We start from the raw sequence: 18,556 nt of genomic DNA on the forward strand, positions 1-18,556 counted from the left end.
GCTCTACCCCAGCTTTATACAACCAATGGGACTAATTAAAAATTAATGGGAAGCAGAGATAAATTTTACTCCCCTGTGCAAAACTAAACCAGAAAGATCTTTCTCTCCTCTGTTCGTTTTGCCATTTGCAAATAAATAAATAAATGAATAAATACCAAGACAGGGTTTCTCTGTGTAGCTTTTGGAGCCTATCCTGGCACTTGCTCTGGAGACCAGGCTGGCCTCGAACTCACAGAGATCTGCCTGCCTCTGCCTCCCGAGTGCTGGGATTAAAGGCGTGTGCCACCAATGCCTGGCTTAAGAACAATAATTTTAAAAGCCCAAATTCCTGTTCTCAAAAGTACAAAAAAGCCCAAGAGTAATTAATGATTGAGAAGAATTTATATTCTGGTAGACCAACTTATTACAGGAAAAAAATAACATCTGGGTTGACTGATTTCTTTCTTCCTTCCTTCCTTCCTTCCTTCCTTCCTTCCTTCCTTCCTTCCTTCCTTCCTTTCTTTCTTTCTTTCTTTCTTTCTTTCTTTCTTTTTTTGTTTTGGTGTTTGTTTTGTGTTTGAGTCTCTCTGTGTAGCCCTGGCTGTCTGGGAACTTGAATTATAGACCAGGCTGGCCTCGAACTCATAGAGATCTGCCTGCCTCTGCCTCCCAAGTGCTGGGATTAAAGGCAGCAGACTGGCTGATTTCTTAAGTATAATTTCTCATTTTAATCTCTGAATCAATTTGTTTTGCTCCCTGGCATTTCCATGAGGTTAATGTGTCAATATATAACATTTCATATTCTCATGACTTTTTAGGACTAGGATGTTAATAGATTGCCTTGACTCCATTCAAATTTTATCCCTTTTATTACCTCATGGTATTTTAGATCAAATACTTAGGCCTTTAACTGATGGCATGAAACAGTCAACTATTATGAAGGCTAAAAATTAAATGGATATCGCTTAGTATTATGTTTTAGGTCAGAACACAACTAGACTGTCACCAGTAATGAAGGCTCTGAACTGAAACATGATTGGAAACAAACGAGTATGAGAAGCTGGCATGTGGTGGTGGTCTTACATCAATGGGAAATGGTTACTAGTATGGGAACAACTACACTGTTAGCAAATAGTCTACCTTAAGCAGCATGTGTGTGTCAGGGGTCATGGGGCCTTTGTTATAGGAGGCAAAGGCTCTACCACTGAGCCAAACCCTCAGCCCAATACATAATACTATGTAGGAGATGGAATTAGGAGGATCAAGACTTGCAGGTCAGCCAGGACTAAACAAAGAATTAGGTCTCATTAAAAAAAATTATACAAATAGAAACCTTGAGATTTCCTCATGGGAATACTGTTGCCTTTTAGAGGTCAGCAAAGTGAAAACCGGCCCTTAGTAATGCTGTGGGAGAAAACATTTTGCAATCTCCTGCTAATGACACTAATATGTGTGAGTTCTGACTTCAGAAGAACGCTTCACTAGGAACCTTTAGTTAACATGACTTATTTGACTTTTAAAAGTTGTGTCATTAGCCATGCTCATGGTTTTCTCTTCAGTGGGGCTGGACAGAAATGTCTTGTTTGTTTAGTAACCTGAGAACAGGGAGGAAGGAGACAGATGCTCCTCTTCTTGGTGACAGACTACCAGAGGGACAGTATGACAATGTGGTCGAGAGCACTGGGCAGTGAAGCTGTGGCTTGCAGATGTCGAGGGGCGGGTTGGGGGGTGGGGAGGATTTAGGCACAGTCTGAAACGAATGCCAAGAGCTTCTACCACTCCAGAAACTCAAAGGCTGAAAATGTGTTTTTCTGCTATTACTCCACCTCTTCCTCTACAAGCCCATGTTAGGAAAGACACCCCCATGGCCCCTCCACCTCTGCTTCCTGTGCTGTCCTTATCTTCCTGGAGTGTGGTTGTGACGCTTAACAGAGCCCCTGCTCTTCCCTGGTCCTCACTAAGTGACTGGATTTTCAAACTCCCAGACATTTTTAAAATCATCTCTATTGTTTATCTATGGAGTTCCAGATTTATTTTTTTGGGGGGCAGGGGGAAGAAAAATTACCTAAGCATTTCCCTGCTCACAGAAGCAGGCTCTTTTTCTCTTACCATCCGAAAGGGATTCATAATCATAATCATATTCATCCTCTTCATCTTCCTCTTCCTCGTTACTGGCAGGTGGGGGGTTGGCACTCCCACCAGTGAAAGCCTGTGCTTGCATGGATGCTAACTGATGAGCCTGTAAAACAGTAATAATTAAAGACTGTGCATGCAACTTAACCTTTAAAACCACCACCTAGTGCTTACTAGATTGATGAAAGTGGATTGTCCCTTTGGGTTCTTTTGAGAGAGGATGCAATAGAAAGGCCCTTGCTGAGGCTTTCATTCCTCATTTGGGCCCACAGATAACGAAAACCAGAGTAGCATCTTGGATTTCATTTTGTATCTGGCTTCTCTACTTGGAGTTACTCGCTTCACTCGGCACACGGGCATGATAATCACTCAGGCAGTGTCCACCTAACCTGTCTCATCTCCCATCAAGGCTAAGGAATAGAGAGAAGCCACTAGCCTTAACCTTTCCTCTTAAGTCACCTTGGGTTCCCAGAACAGCAGAACCTCACGGAACAGACCCCCGCCCCCAGATAAGGGCAGGTATCCAGGATGGAAGACTGTTCCCTGAATCAGCAGTACTCTCCCAAGAATCTCATTGTCCCTCAAGGAATAAGGACTTCTTCGGACCACCTGACAGGTCCATGCTGAGACAATGATGAGCTTGACCACACCATTGACCGGACTGGTTAACAGTGCACACTCTCTCCTTCCATGTAAAGCTAAAGTTCCTGCCAGTGTCCTGAACATGGACTTGAGGTCACTGAGTTCCTCCATCTGTTCTTTCTCCCAGGGGAGTCACACCAAATAGATCTCTTCTCATTGCTTTACATCAATACATGTGCTTCTAATTGACACATTGAGGGCCACTGGTTGAGCTTAGTTTGTTGGGGAAGCCATAGCCCAGTCTTGGACCCTAAAAACTCTAGATACAGCTTTTTAGGTGAATGTCAACATCCTTGAAGAACTTGGGAGCTTTTAGAAACAATCACAAGAAACTCGTGTGGTGTCTGGATTCCTAGGCTCTCTGGGAAGTCCTGCAAGAGAAAACTCTAATGCTTGGAAAACTAGCATCAGTCCCAAGGGACTGAGTGAAACAGCCCATCAATTTTAGAGCAGGAAGTCTCAGCTAAGAAACTAATTTTTTTTCTGTCTTAAAATAATATTGAAAGTCCTCTGACCTTGAGAACAATGCTAGAATCCCTGTGGACAAGCAGACCAAAAGAACAGTTGCTAGTTTAGAAAACACTTTTTCAACAGACGTTATCAGAACTATAAATCAAAATAACGAAACAGGCTTAGAAATTTTAGGAAACCTGGGGCTGAACAGATGGCTCAGTGGTCAAGAGTGCATATGTAGATGCTCAGTTCCAGGCCTGGGGGAGATGGCTCAGCAGCTAAGAGTGCTTGTGCTTGCAAAAGATCTGGTTTCGATTCCCGGCACCCATGTGGTAGCTCATAACCACTCATAACCCCAGTTCTGGGGGATCTGATGCACCAGGTGTGCTCACAGCGAATAAAAATACATGCAAAAGAAACACTCATATACATAAAATAATACAAAAATATTTTTTTAAAAATAGTAAGTTCAACTGCAGGGGGATCTGATGCTTTTGGCCTCCCACAAGTACCTACACCTACAGTATGTGCACAAGCACTCTCTCTCTCTCTCTCTCTCTCTCTCTCTCTCTCTCACACACACACACACACACACACACACACACACACACGCACGCACACATATAATTAAAGATAATAAAAATAAATCATTAAAACAAAAATTAGGAAATGTGTCAAAACATGTAATAGTGGGTCAAGTGATATTTTTGAATACAGGATGAACATAAATAATTCTTGGTGGTATTATCAACATCTATGAGTTAAGAAAGCTGTCATTTCTCCCAGTGAAAAAGATATACATTAGGTATTGCCTAAGCTACTTGGTTTCCCCCCATATTTATAATCAGGGGAATTGCTAAATTAGAAATGAGTGCATGTAAAGACATGAGCTGACAGAATGGCTCAGTGACTAAAAACACTTGCCACACAAACATGGCAACCTGGATTGGATTCCTGGATCCCATGCTAGAAGGAGAAAACTAACTCCTGAAGGTGTCCTTTGACCTCCACATGTGAACTCTCTCCTTCGTTAACATAAAAAACCAAAAGAAAGTAAAGACATGGTTTGCTTTCATTTCTACTCTTGGACTCTATGCTGGCTAGTTTTATGCCAACTTGACATAAGCTGCAGTCATTAGGGAAGAGGGAACCTCAACTGAGAAAATGTGCCCATCAGATTGGCCTCTAGACAGCCTATAGAGCCTGTAGGCAAGCTCATCGAACATGTTCTTGATTGATGACTGATGTGAAAGGGCCCAGCTCACTGTGGGTGGTGCCATCCCTGGCTGGTGGTCCTGGGTGGTAGAAAAAAAAAATCAAGTTGTGCAAGCCACGAGGAACAAGCCAGTAAGCAGCATTCCTCCATGGCCTTTGCATCGGCATTTGCCTCCAGGTTTCTATCTTGAGTTCCTGTTCTGATTTCCATTGACAATGAACTGTGACCTGAGAGCTGGAAGCTAGATTAAACACCTTTCTCCAAAACCTGCTTTTGGTCATGGCATTTTACCACAGCAATAGAAACCTAGTTAAGACAGATCCCCTAACTTGTAGCTATGAATGTTACCAAAGTTATGAATTTTTTCCTTGACAGGGCTTCTTTGTGTAGCTCTGGTTGTCCTGGCCCTCGGTCTGTAAACCAATCTGGCTTCAAACTCAGAGATCCACCTGCCTATGCCTCCCAAATTCTGAGATTAAAGGTGTGTGCCATCTTGCCATTAATTTTAATTTTTAAACATTTAACAAAATTAGAAATTACATTTTTTTATTTTGTTGTACTGTGTGTGTGTGTGTGTGTGTGTGTGTGTGTGTGTGTGTGTGTGTGTGTGTGTGAATTCATGTCATCATAGGTATGGAGTTCAAAGGACAACTCCAGGGAGTTGGTACTTTCCTTCCACCATATGGGTCCAGGGAAGTGAACTAATGTCAAGCTTGACTACATGTGCTTTTACATGCTTAGCCACTTAAACACTTAAACACTTCCCTGTTTTTTTTTTTTTTTAAATGAGGCTGTATTACCTTTGTAAAAAAATGTACAAATAGGTAAGATGCAGTGGAGGCTGTGTTCACGTCACGATTCAATACTCTACAGGGCTGGACACCTAGATTATTAAATGCTCACTGTCCAGGCTCAGATTTCTCAAAGTGGGTCTAGGGAGCTTTGTGGGTGCTAATGGCTAGTGTGGAAAAACTGAGAGCTTAGCCACAAAATGCAAGGCAAGCCTGGGAACAGCAGCTTAGCCAAACACACCTCAGAACACAGGGCTCTCCAGCCTTCAGTAAACATGCTAAAGGGTGTCATGATCTCCGGTGCAGCATTTCCCACTCTATCTAGTGCCTCCTTCCCGAGTCCCTTTCTTCCCCGCTCCCTCTTTGAAGCAGTATGCATTCTTTCGGCTCTCCTTTTATACACATACCATCCGTGCTGAACTATGCTACTCTGCGCTTGGTAATGCATTCTATATTAGCTGCTTCTTCTACCTCACCCTACTCCTGTGCTCTTGTTTTTCTTTTAAACAATGGACCTGTATACAACAAAATAAAATATATAAAATAAAAACTGAGAAGATGGTGGGGGAGGAGGAGGAAAGGAAATAGTGTGTGGGAACAGTGTTCTGGCAGAAACAGCATCCCCTGCTGGGTGGCCAGTCACTGACATCTAAGGAAGACCAGTTAGAGTATACGCACACATGTTACCACCTTAGTTATAAAGCTTCACTACAAAGCCCACATACAGTTCTTACAGCTTTCGGAAATGAAGCAAACACCAGTTGCCTGGAGAAGCCTTAGAGTGAGATGCTCTTAGAGAAGATTTGAAACTTTTGGGGCCTTGGGGGAACTTCAGCTCCACAACAGACTTTTTTGGCTAGTGTGGTGGCTTTCAACCCTCCTAATGTTGTGACCTTTTGATTTTTGTTGCTACTTCATAACTGTAATTTTACTACTGTTATGGATCATAATGTAAATATTTTTTGGAAACAGAGGTTTGCTAAGGGGGTCTGGACGCTCAGGTTGAGAACCATTAGAACAACACTTTTATTCTTAAAAGAGATAGGGGTCTCACTGTGTTTCCCAGGTTAATCCCCAGTTTTTGGGCTGTGGTAGTCGTCCTGCCCCAGCTTCCTTGGTAGCTAGAATTATAGGGACACACTGTGGGTGCTCAGTGGAGGTAATATTTTAAGTTATTTTAAAGTAATTTGATTAGGGCTGTTCAGTTGTGGGGGCATGCACAGTCTGCCCTCAACACTTCCATCTGTCATGTTTCCAGGGCCTCCTTACGCTGGTCTTTCCTGCCTGACATCTGAAGGTGACTGATTGAACAACTCTTGCTTTGGGGTTGTGTGGTCTTCAGTTGTAGAATGTGTACATCTGAGTTCAGCTGTTTCTAAGGATATGTAGGTTGAGGCACTTCTTAATTAAAAACAATTTTTATGTGTGGGGATGTTTTGTCTGCGTATTTATTTATGTATTACGTGTGTGCAGTGCCTGCAGAGGCCAGAAGAGGGTGCCAGATCCCCTGGGACTGGAGTTACAGCAGGTTGTGAGCTGGGAATGGAACCTTGAATTCTCTGGAAGAGCAGCCAGTGCTCTCAATTGCTGAGCCATCTTGCCGTCATTCTCTTGGGCACTTTTTAAAGGAGTCCACATCTGGGCCTTCGGCATCTCTGTGTGTGAATATATCATTTAAACAATAGGTTCACTGGAAAACAAGAGCACAGCTGACTTCACTCCCCTCTTCCCTATATTTTTCTCAGGGGTCCAATCCTGTTTAAAGAGAGGCAGAGCTCTCACCCACGAAGCATCTCTGTGTGATGCTTGAGGTCAGGTAAAAGGGACACTCAAGAATGTGCAGCACCTGAGAGAAGGTCCCAAGGACGTAAAGGAGACAAGGGAATACCATTGTATCTACCCGGTAAATACCTACAAGGACGAATGTCACTTCCTCCTCTTTTCCCTGACGTCTGCCTATCTTGAAGTAAAAATTCTATATCAAGATGGTCATCATAGGGATGAGAATATAAGGCTTATCTGAATTTTTAAAAAAAATTCAGAGTTTTCCAACAGAAATTAAGTCTAAAAGTAAAGCTGATTGATTCAGCAGTGAGGTCTATTTTGCATATAATATTTGTAGGTATATAGATATAAATAAAGGATATAATAGGAATTATATCCTGTAAATGTTTCAACTTTTATAAGATTTTTAATGTTCTTAGGAATATATATATATATATATATATATATATATATATATATATATGCATATGCATGCTTGGGAGCACAGACCTTCAATTCCAATACTCTAGAGGCTGAGGCAAGAGGACTGCTGTGAAACTCAAGGTAAGCCAGGGGTATCCAGAAAGACTTGTCCCCCAAAAGTCAAATCAATATAAATTGTATGAGAGGCTCACACCTTTTATCCCAGCACTCAGGACACTGAGATAGGAGGACTGGAGTTCTAGGCCAGCCTGGGCCATTATAACAAGGCACCATCTTTTAAAAAATGAGAGGAAAAAAATATGAGAGACATGTTAAGTTTTCAAAAGCCATGATGTTTAATCAAAAGGCAATTTGAAGACACTTCCTGGAATATCCTGGACCCGTATGTATAGGTTGGGGATTAAGCACAGAACTCTTGCATGATGGTTGAGAGTGGAACCAATCTTGTGATCAACAGGCCACCACGGCACACTGTGATCTCAGGGTGGCTGGAACCCCTAAAGAGAACTACACCAAGGCTTACAGGACTGGTAGTCCTGAAGGCAGGCCTTCAGGATATAGGAATTATATCCTTATACATGTGATAAGAGTTTTAATGTTCTTAGGAATGCATAGGAAGCATGGGGAGCCCAGACTTTCCATCCAGCATTCAAGAGGCCGAGGCAGGGCTCACACATCCTCCCGCTTAGAACAAATTAAACAACAGAGGTACATTTCACATGGGTACAATCCACAAAATAAAACTTAGATTAGTGGGAGGAGAGAATCTATTGGTCTATGAACTAGAAATCCCCAAATCAAATGTTTCAGTTGAGGAATCTCAAGGCTCACAGCTACTCAGAAAGTCATTTGAAAAGTCCAAACGACATTAATTTCCTTGTCTCAAACCCATGACATATCCCTAACTTGCTTAACCAGAGAGGAGTACCTTTTGTTTCAGGATGTCGACTGGCGTCTGATGGGCCTTTAGCTTCTTGTTTTTAAGAAGCACTTTCTTCCTGAGTTGGTCAGGTGAGGGAAGCATTGGGTCATCTGAGAAATCGGTCTCGAATAAGAATTTAGCCACCAGCTTTTCTCCAAACACGCTCTACAAAGCACAAAGGAAAATACGCCATTAATGCCTTCTACCTCTACTTGACAAATACATTTACATTCCCTAAACGCACTGGATAGCTCAACTTCGTTGAATTGTTTGAGAAGTCCCAGGAAAAGGAACTTCAGAAGAGGTTGTTTATTCTCCTGGCGGTTTCCTGCAGGAAGGAAGGGATGTGTTCAGGGCAAGGGGGAAGACCTAGGTCAGTCTGTAGAGGGAGCCAGCTGTGATGACTTAGGAAAATGTTCCAGAGTCTAATGTATTAAAGAAGAAAGCAAGCAGAGATTTGATGAGTGGCTGTGGCTTTGCAAGTGAACAGAAGAGACAAGAAGCAACAGGGAGCATTTGCTCCAACAATGGATGATGAATACGTATCATTTTCACAAGGACTTATGAGCACTGGTCTCCAAAGAAGACTGTCTCTCTTAAGGAGACCATGGGTAGAGGGTAGACACAGGGTGATCGCTCAAGACAAGGATAGAAAATATGACACTTTTTATTTTTAAATAAATAAGAACAAAAAATTCCAAGTGTGGGCTAAGACAATATGAAAAGCCAAAGTTTTGTTGGTATTGATATTGGAGGACATTTCCATGTTAGTGCTCCCTCCTTTTGTGAGAACTACATTTCTACAAATGCTTCTCTCTCTGGAGAAGGGGGGCGTCTTATGGAATATCCCCTTCTTAATCTGTCAGCATTACATTTCCCTAGTATAAAGAAGCTTACTATTAACACAGAAACTGTTCTGAACAGTCAAACTTGTTAACTTGGATCCCTAGAATACAGTGTGGGTCACAGAATATATGACTTTCCCTGAAACAGTTTCAGTTTTTCCATGTACAACTGCCATGTGCCATTTTGTATTTCTCCTGGTAGTATCAGGTGTATTGGAGAATTGGTTTATCCTTACCTCCTGGGCTTCCTGGAAAGGGCCAGGAGATCAGAAAACAATACCTATATTGAAAAGAGAGACCATCCTAGGACAAGCCTAAGCTTTCTGAGCAATGCCATTTTTCAGGTCTGTAGAACCCTATCAGAACATGCTTCATGGCTAAAGTCCAGCTATGTTGTGGTCCACATCTGCCCTATATAGATACTGCCAACAAGTGAAAGACAATAGTGTCTTAGATGAAGCTCACCTTGAAAATCTCTGCCATTTTTCGTTGCTGAGGCAATGAACAGTGGTTCTCAATGGATATGATGATTGGCAGGTCAGAGGTGATGAAGGCACTTCGATCAATTGCTTCCACTACTTCCTGTAAGAGCCAAATAGCTGCTTAGAGTTAGGTGTCTGTTCGCGGTAGTCAATAGGCTGGTACCGAGCCACAGAAAGTGTCTTAATTGTTACATACAGCAGATTTTGAACAAAAGTGGTTTTTCTCTTTCCCAAAGTGTAGTTATCTCTCTATATCTGTGGGAGGTGAATTACAGAACTTCTGCAGATAGAAATCTATATGATGCTCAGATCTCATAAAAATGACATGATATTGACATATAATCTCTATAAGTCTATCCTCCCATGTACTTCAAATAATTTCTATTTGAATCCCTAGTATAATGTGAATACATTGTTTCAAAATAATAACAAGAAAAATGTATACAAATTCATTACAGACACAATTTTACCTCACATTTGTACCTATAATTGTATGATTGAGTCCAAGGTTGCAGAGCCCATAGCTACAGAGGGCCAAATGTGTTTGTAAACCAAGCAAAAGACTAGACTATTTTGTATAAAGACATCAAATTATTCATATTGAGCCTTGTTCCAAACTACAAGGGACAGCTATCACTATGTTGAATTGAAAAAAAAAACAACAACTAGTATATCAAGAAAGAATACCTTAAGTAAAAGACATTGTTTTTGTTATAGCGTATAATATAATGAAGCCTAAGATACACTGAAATAGTTAATCCTGCAACATGGCACACACCATATCTTTTAATGTATGTCTGTAGACATAGTATTCACCAATATACAGTGCAAGAGCTTTATGAATGATAAATAGAAAATGAGTTGGAGAAAAAATGCATTTTAGCTTTGACTCCATATAATCGTATTCCTTCCCAGCCTTGCTATAGCTCAGAGAAAAATGATGTTAGGTAGCTCAAGACCCACTGAGGGAGGAGTAACTGCATAGCTAAACTAATAAATTATGTAGCATGTAAAATAATCCAATAAGGCCAGTCTTCCGGGACAATGGATCTTCTCAGGTGGAACTGGTTCTTATTACTTTCCAATGGCAATTACTTAATTATCTCCTGACATCAGGACATCACCATGATATTTTCCTTTGTCAGCCCAGATAGCAGGATAAATGGCCTGCAGTTTCTCTAGGAAGAGAATGGCCTCTGTCTTTATTCATCATTATATTATATGAAAAGAAATAGCAACAATATCACTGTGTCTTGACATGAGGTAACAGTTATCAAAATTTTAGCTGAAAAGGGATCTAGTAAGAGTTCTTGATCAAATCCCAGAAAATTGAACCTGTTCATGGCCCCCACAGTACTGCAAACACTCTGAAGGGCTTCCAGATCTAGCGCCAGAACCTCTAACTTAAGGTATGATTTGTAGAGGGAGTAACTTAATGGAGACAAGGTCCCTGTGATCTGATGGGAAGCATTACCTTGAAGGGGATCTTGGTCGTCAGTGTATGTCCATGATAAATAATGGGCATGCCATCATCTCCATCCCAGCAGTCCAGCTCTATGCTCCTGCATCCTTGCAAGAGGACCTGTGTGATCAATGAATGAATCCACCCCGGATGAGCACCGGGAGATAAAGCTTCAAATTGAACCAAGCACACAGTCCATATCAGTCAACATTTGCCTTTATGTGTAAAGAAGCTGGATATTAAATAAAAAAAACAGATAATTGGCATTTTGGTCAAAGGTTATAATTAATATGGGCTCGGGGATGGAAAGAACGAATCGGTGTGAGAAGAGTACCAGAAATGAAGATTGTTAGAAGGTAAAGTGGGTGTAAGAACGCATCATTGCTCTCTTTTTTTTCTTTTTAAAGGTATCTTTCATTCTTTGAAATGGAAGATCTTAAAATTAGAGGCCTTTCTGTGTTCTTTCACACTCAATCCCCCAGTCCTGTCCAGAGGGCTGCAACTGAACACCAGCTGCAGCCTTCTCTTTCCCCTGCGTAATCTCCTGTGGATCCCACAGACCATCCACCCCTCCCTGCCCCGTCTCGTGGCTGTAACCCATCCCACAACTCCAGCAGGCACCCTCTTCTCAATACCTCATGGAACTTTCTCTAAATTGACCACATGCTTAGACACAAAGCAAGTCTCAACAAATACAAGAAAATTGAAATAACCCCTGCACCCTATCAGACTACTATAGAATAATGACGGATATCAGAAACAACAGAAAGTTTACAACCTCATGGAAATTGAACAACTCCATTGAATAACTTGATGCATGAAAATGGATCAAGACAGAAATAAATGAAAGACTTTCTAGAATTCAATAAAAATGGATATATAATACACAAAGAAAGCAGTTCTAAGAGACAAGTTCACTGCACTAAGTGCCTACATAGAGAAATTGGGGAGATCTCATATTAGCAACTTAACAGCACACCTGAAAGCTCTTAAAGAAAAAGACGCAAGCCCACCCAAGAGGTGTAAACAAAGAGAAAAATATAAAGAATCAATGAAACAAAGAGTTTCTTCTTTAAGAAAATCAAGATAGAAAAACTCATATTCAAAATAACTAAAAGAGAGAATATCCAAATAACAAAATCTGAAATGAAAAAAGGGATGTAACAACAGATATCAAGGAAACCAGGAGAATAATTTTTAAAACCTGTACTCCATCAAGTTGAAAAATCTGGAATAGATAATTTTCTCTATAGTTACCACTAACAAAAGTTTAATCAAGGGCAGATAAACAATTTAAATGGACCTATAACCTCTACTGAAATAGAAGCCATAATGTCTCACAATTAAAAATAACAATAACAACAAAAAAGCCTAGGGCCAGACAGTTTTAGCAGAATTCTACCAGATTTTCAAAGCAGAGTTAGCAACACCAATACTCCTCAAAATACTCCACAAAATAGAAACAGAAGGGACATTGCCCATTTCATTTCATGAGGTCACAGTCAGCCTGATATCCAAACCACATAAAAACTCAACAAAGAAAGACCAATTTTCTGTCATGAACACAGATGTAAAAATACTCAACAATGTGATTGCAAACCAAAACACAAGAACACATCAAAAAAGATCAACCATCATGATCAAGTAGGTTTCATCCCAGAGATGCACAGATGGTTCAATATATGAAAATCAGTAAATGTAATCCACTATATAAACACAATAAAAGAAGAATTCCACATGACCATTTCATTAGATACCATAAAGCTCTTTGACAAAAATCCAACACCCCTTCATGATAAAAGTCCTGGAGAGATTATAGATACAAGGGACATACCTCAACATAATAAAGTCAGTTGACAGCAAGCCCATAGCCAACATCAAGTTAAATGGAGAGAAGTTCAAAGCAATTCCTCTAAAATCATGAACAAGACAAGGTTGTCAAGTCTCTCCATATCTATTCAATATAGTACTTGAAGTTCTAGCTAGAGCATGAAATAACCGAAGGAGATCAAGAGGACACAAATTGCAAAGGAACAAGTCAAAATATCACTATTTGCAGATGATATGATAGCATACATAAGTGACCCTAAAAAATTCTCTCAGAGAACTCCTATAGCTGATCAACATTTTCAGCAAAGTGGCTGGATACAAGATTAACTGAAAAAAAAAAATCAGTAGCCCTCCTATATACAAATTACAAATACACTGAGAAAGTAATCCAGGAAACAACATCTCCACAATAGTGTCAAATAATATAGAATATCTTGGGGGTAACTCTAACCACTCAAGTGAAAGAATCTGAACAAAAACTTTTAAGTCTTTGAAGAAAGAAATTGAAGAAAATATTAAAAGATGGAAAGATCTCCCATGCTCATGAAAAGGTAGAATTAACGAAATAAAAACATCCATCCTACCAAAACCAATATACAGATTCAATGCAATACCTATTAAAATTCCAACACAACTTTTTACAGGCCTTAAGAGGACAATTTTCAACTTCTTATGGAAAAACAAAAAAGCCAGGATAGCTAAAACAATCCTGAATAATAAAAGAACTTCCAGAAGCATCACCATCCCTAATTCCAAGTTGTACTACAGAGCTATAGTAACAAAAACTACATGGTGTTGACATAAAAATAGACATATTGCTCAATGGAAACCAATCAAAGACCCAGATATAAGTGCATACACCTATGGACACCTGAGTTTTGATAAAGGAGGCAGAAATATACAATGGAAAAATGAAAGCATCTTCAATAAATGGTGATGGTCTAACTGGATGTCGGCATATAGAAAAATGTACTTATCACCATTTACAAAATTCAAGTCCAAGTGGATCAAAGACCTCAACATAAGACCAGATACACTGAAGCTGAGATAATTTCTGCTTCGGGTAGAATATTAAGTAGTTAAAATTTTCTTAAAGTCAAACATGAATTGGAAATCAAAGCTCAGAAATGGTCCATGATTGTTTTTCTGTGAGGAATGAACTCACAGTCATAGATAAACACACACACACACACACACACACACACACACACACACACACACCCCTATGAATATGTGTATGTACATATAAAATATAGACAGCATTTTAGATACAAAGATATACATATATATTTCCCACAGAACAATGGATTGTAAACTTTTACAATTTACATTTATTTTTTATTTACTTATTTTTTTGTGTGTGCCTATGAATGTCATGGCACATAGGGAAGTCAGAGGACAACTTGCGGGAGGTCTCTCCTTCTATCATGTGGGTTCCAGGGTCTGAATTCTGTCATCAGGTTTGGTGGCAAGTGTCTTAACTCTCTGTGCCATCTCACAAAAAATGTAGTTCCATAAACATTTTTTGACTTCAGAGCTCTTTGTGCAAATAAGCGGCCAATGTGTGAAGCCCATAAAAGACTGGCCAATAGTCTGTTAGCAGAGCTGTGGCAGGATACAGCGCCTTCTAGCTGAGGCTTTTTCATCTCAGTATAAGCAGATGTGGGCCCTTGACAGAGTCCTACACTGAAGATCACCACTCTGAGAACACATTTTCACTTCATTATAAAGATTCCTTAGAGTTCAGAGATTAAAACACATTCTGTGCCGAACAAACTTTGGGGAAAAAAAACAAAACAAAACAAAACTGTGTCATAGTCTTCTGTGAATACTGGACCAATCTGGAGAACAGCAAATCTCACTGTCTCTGGGGTTGTGTGAGTACAATATAAGTACAGTTTTCAAACTTGGACCCACAAGCACTGAAACACACTTACATTCCCTGGACCCAACCTGGCTCTTTCTTGCTGTCTGGGTGGAGCTGAGAAAATGGACATCAGAGGAGGAAGCTTCAGACAGTGTAACGCAGACAGGCACATAAGTGACTGAGAGCTGGCTGGTCAGGTCAAAGGATGTGCCTTTCCCAGTCCACAGAGTCCACTGTTTCCCAGAACATTCTCATGCAATGCAGCCTGGAGGAAAGCGCCTCCAGTCTGTGCAGCTTTTTCTTTAGCTCGTTGCCATAGGGATGGATTGATTGTCCAACAAATTGCAAAGCAAAGCAAAACAAACAACATTTTGGGATTAACTCCGTAAGAAAGTTGCATTTCTTACTATGCTTTCCCACCACAATATATGGATTTATTTAGCATTTAGTGAAATGATTGGATAGCTTTCCCATGGGAAAATTTAATTTTAGTAGGAGTAGCTCCGACTAAGATCTAAAAGCTGTGAGTCTCAAATGCTTTCTTCTTTCTTTGTCTACTATGAAGGATAAGTATAGACAGAGGGGAAAACAAACAAACAAATGGGTAGAAAGAAGCAAAGAAAACAACCGCTGTATGTATGTATAGCCCGTTTTCCCACACATGACGGCTTCTTATATTTCCACATCACAGTTTACAAGCTCTTCAAAGGAGTCTGGGGGCAAGTTTTTGTAGTTTGGGGGTTACATGTTAAGAAAGCGTCACGCGAGCCACACTCAGTCAGCATTCTCCATACCTGGCTGTACAGCTCCACGGAGGACTCTCCCTTGAGCTGATGGCCTGTGAGGTAGGTATTGTGTGAAGACTCAATGTAGTAGTAGGAGAGGGGGAGCTGCAGTTCCTTCTTGTTCTCTTGCGACTCATCATTTTTTGAGGCGAAATTATCTTTATCCATCAGAAACCTGGATGAAACACACTTTCTTAGGGCTGCACAAGAGCAATGCGAACTCTTAAGTCACGTGCAAAGGGGATCTGAAGTGTTACCTTGCAAACCCTTCAAACGACATTAGGCCCTGATGACACATACTGACGCTAGGCTCGAATTTCTGCAAGGGATTAAAAAAAAAAAAAGGCATTTTTTTTTTTTTTTTTTTTTTTTTAGGTAAAGAAAACTAAGAAGGGGGAAATAACACCACATCATTTTTTAAAAAAGCTCTTCTGTTTTCATTAGGAAACGTCTAAACCAAATATTTGAACTAATTTAGTTATGTAGTGGTAAGATGTAGTTTTTAGTCCAAAAGAAAATATTTATTATATGTGAGTTTATTATACCAAGCATATTTACTTAATAGAAAGAAAAGGAGCAAGAGAGAAGAATAAGGCTGATTTATTTGAAAACACTGTGCGTTAGTGAGGTGAAGGTGAGGATAATAATGGCAACTACCATCCAGCAGTGGGAGGGGGCACGAGCTGATTCTCTAGGCATAACCCGTACCAAACTTACACTCAACTGAGTCACAGTGGTCCCCCGGTTTTAGCACTTTTAGCGGTTAAATCTAAAGGCTACCCAGATACTCCACGGATTCCCAATCAGGCGATTAACCCCATTCTGCTGCCTGAGGCCCTGCCACAGTGAAGTTTCACTCCCGTAGCTGCTGCCCTTTAGACAGCTACCTTCTCTTGCCTGGGTTGCTCCGGCAGTTTCTACCATTCACCAGTCTCCATCCCTCATCAGCATGGTTATCCCCGAATGGGCTCACGGTGACCCTTTCAAGCATAAATCATGCGCCCTCCTGCTTCAAATTTCCCCAAGCTTCCTGTTTCACACGGACAATCTCCATCCGTCCCGTGGTCTAAAAGTCCTAGATGAGCTGGCCTTTGGATACCTGCCTGAAATCGCATTTGCCAGTCTTACCTGGCTCTGATTACGCTAGCTTTTTGGATGCTCCTCATAAATCCCCAGCTCCCTCCTGCGCCAGGGTTTGAGCTATCTCCTTATGCTTCTCTGAGAATCCTCTTCCCTCAGAACTTCAATTGACTCAACTCAGAGCTCATCCCCTCTCCAGCTCAACCTTCCTGTTATCACTACCCTGCTCATTTCTTAGAAACCACTCATTCTTGAAGTTGTTTGCCTCACGCCTCAAAGTGTAAGCTGCACAGAAGAATGAAACTTTATCCAGTACTATATCCCAGCTCTTGAAACACAGACTGCAGAGTAGGAGCTGACAAATAGGTGTTAAGTGACAGACTGAAAATATAGACTGCTGCATGTGTTAGAACAGCAAGAAGGAATCTGGCACAATTTTTTTTTTTTTTTTGTAATTGCCATTGAGTCAGAGATGCCCTAGGACCTATGTTAATTATATGATAAATAAGAATACCTATGGACTTGGAATTAAAAGAAACTATTTGGACCCCAGATAATGAAGGCTTTGGGAAAACATATAAACAGAACAAAATGCTTAGCATCATATTATCAGATCAGTCAAGAGACATGCCATACACGTGATACCTGGATGATGCTGAGAATTTCATCATACGTGCAGTGTTCTCCTTGGCAATTCACCAGGAAGTCATTGAGCTGGAGTATACCAACCCCGAATATGCCCAGGGATGTGCTCTCAATTCCAGTGCCATTAGTCACAATACTGGCTGCAGCAATAGCATCAGATATCTGCCTCTGGTTGTCAGAAAGCTGCTGTTTACTCTTAATGAACAGCCCCAAGTCTGAGACGTTTCTGGTCAGCAAATCTGAAACACAGCCACCCATAGCAATGGATTATCCAGAAGCCTTTTGACGGAGTTCATCTGGAGTCAATGCCCTGGCGAAACTGTTTAAGTAAAGTGCCAAAGTCAGTGTGTATTGTTGGCTTCTGACAGTAGAGGGAAAAATAAAAACAAATCCATGAATAGATGAAAGAACCTAGGGGCTGGGAAGATGCTCAGCCTAGAACTCACTCTGTAGACCAGGCTGGCCTCAAACTCACAGAGACCTACCTGCTTCTGATTTCCGAGGGCTGGGATTAAAGGTATGCAGCATCTCATCTAGCTCAAATTTAGATTAAAAAAAGATTTAAAAAGTTATGTGTATGTGTGTTTGTGGGTGGGTATATACATGTGAGGGTAGGTGCCCTTGGAGGCGAGGGTGTCAGGACCCCTCGGCCTAGAGTCATATATGGTTGTGAACCACCCAACATGAGTACTGGATTCTGAACTTGGGTCTCCAGGAGGTCAGCAATATTTTCAACTCTGAGCCATCTCTGGCCCAGTGTTTTTGTATGTTTGTTTTGAGAATAACTGCTTCTGAGCTTTTCTTTTGGAAGAGAACCAAGAAACATACTACTAGAGCTTTTCTGTATTTTTAAATTTGTAATTATGAACATCTGTATATAGATTTTGCATCAATACTATCTTAAAATTCATTTTGGTAATAGCAACTTTTGGACAACAAATATGATATGTAGAAGAATAAAAAATGAAATTCATTTTGGTAAATGATCAAAGAGCATAGTTGGACCCTATGTAAAGGGTACATTTGTTTCAACAAGAAGCCATCATACTGTCATTTTACATTTGGGAAGACAATGTGGCAATTTCTTATAGTGCGAAACAGAGGCTTACCATAAAATCTAGCATGCTTAGGTACTCAGCCAAAAGGTTATAAAACATAATCGACACATAAAATCATGCATACACGGACCCCAGTTAGACAGCTGGGGAACCAGCAT

At 40.6% G+C, this 18,556-nt stretch overlaps 1 protein-coding gene across 2 annotated transcripts in view; it reads right to left on the reverse strand.

The window, feature by feature from the left end:
• Window positions 1-18,556, reverse strand: part of Plce1 (phospholipase C epsilon 1) — a 286,564-nt gene that overhangs the window by 33,790 nt on the left and 234,218 nt on the right. For both annotated transcript variants that reach the window (XM_027407429.2, XM_027407428.2), the window contains exons 14-20: window positions 17,341-17,579; window positions 15,873-15,934; window positions 15,625-15,790; window positions 11,146-11,253; window positions 9,655-9,771; window positions 8,351-8,509; window positions 2,089-2,218 (exon numbers count right to left, since the gene is read on the reverse strand). In XM_027407429.2, the coding sequence (XP_027263230.1) occupies window positions 2,089-2,218; window positions 8,351-8,509; window positions 9,655-9,771; window positions 11,146-11,253; window positions 15,625-15,790; window positions 15,873-15,934; window positions 17,341-17,579 (981 nt within the window). The remainder of the gene's footprint in view (window positions 1-2,088; window positions 2,219-8,350; window positions 8,510-9,654; window positions 9,772-11,145; window positions 11,254-15,624; window positions 15,791-15,872; window positions 15,935-17,340; window positions 17,580-18,556) is intronic.

This window comes from Cricetulus griseus, chromosome 3 (genome assembly GCF_003668045.3).
Source record: "Cricetulus griseus strain 17A/GY chromosome 3, alternate assembly CriGri-PICRH-1.0, whole genome shotgun sequence".
NCBI classification, from domain to species: Eukaryota; Metazoa; Chordata; class Mammalia; order Rodentia; family Cricetidae; genus Cricetulus; species Cricetulus griseus.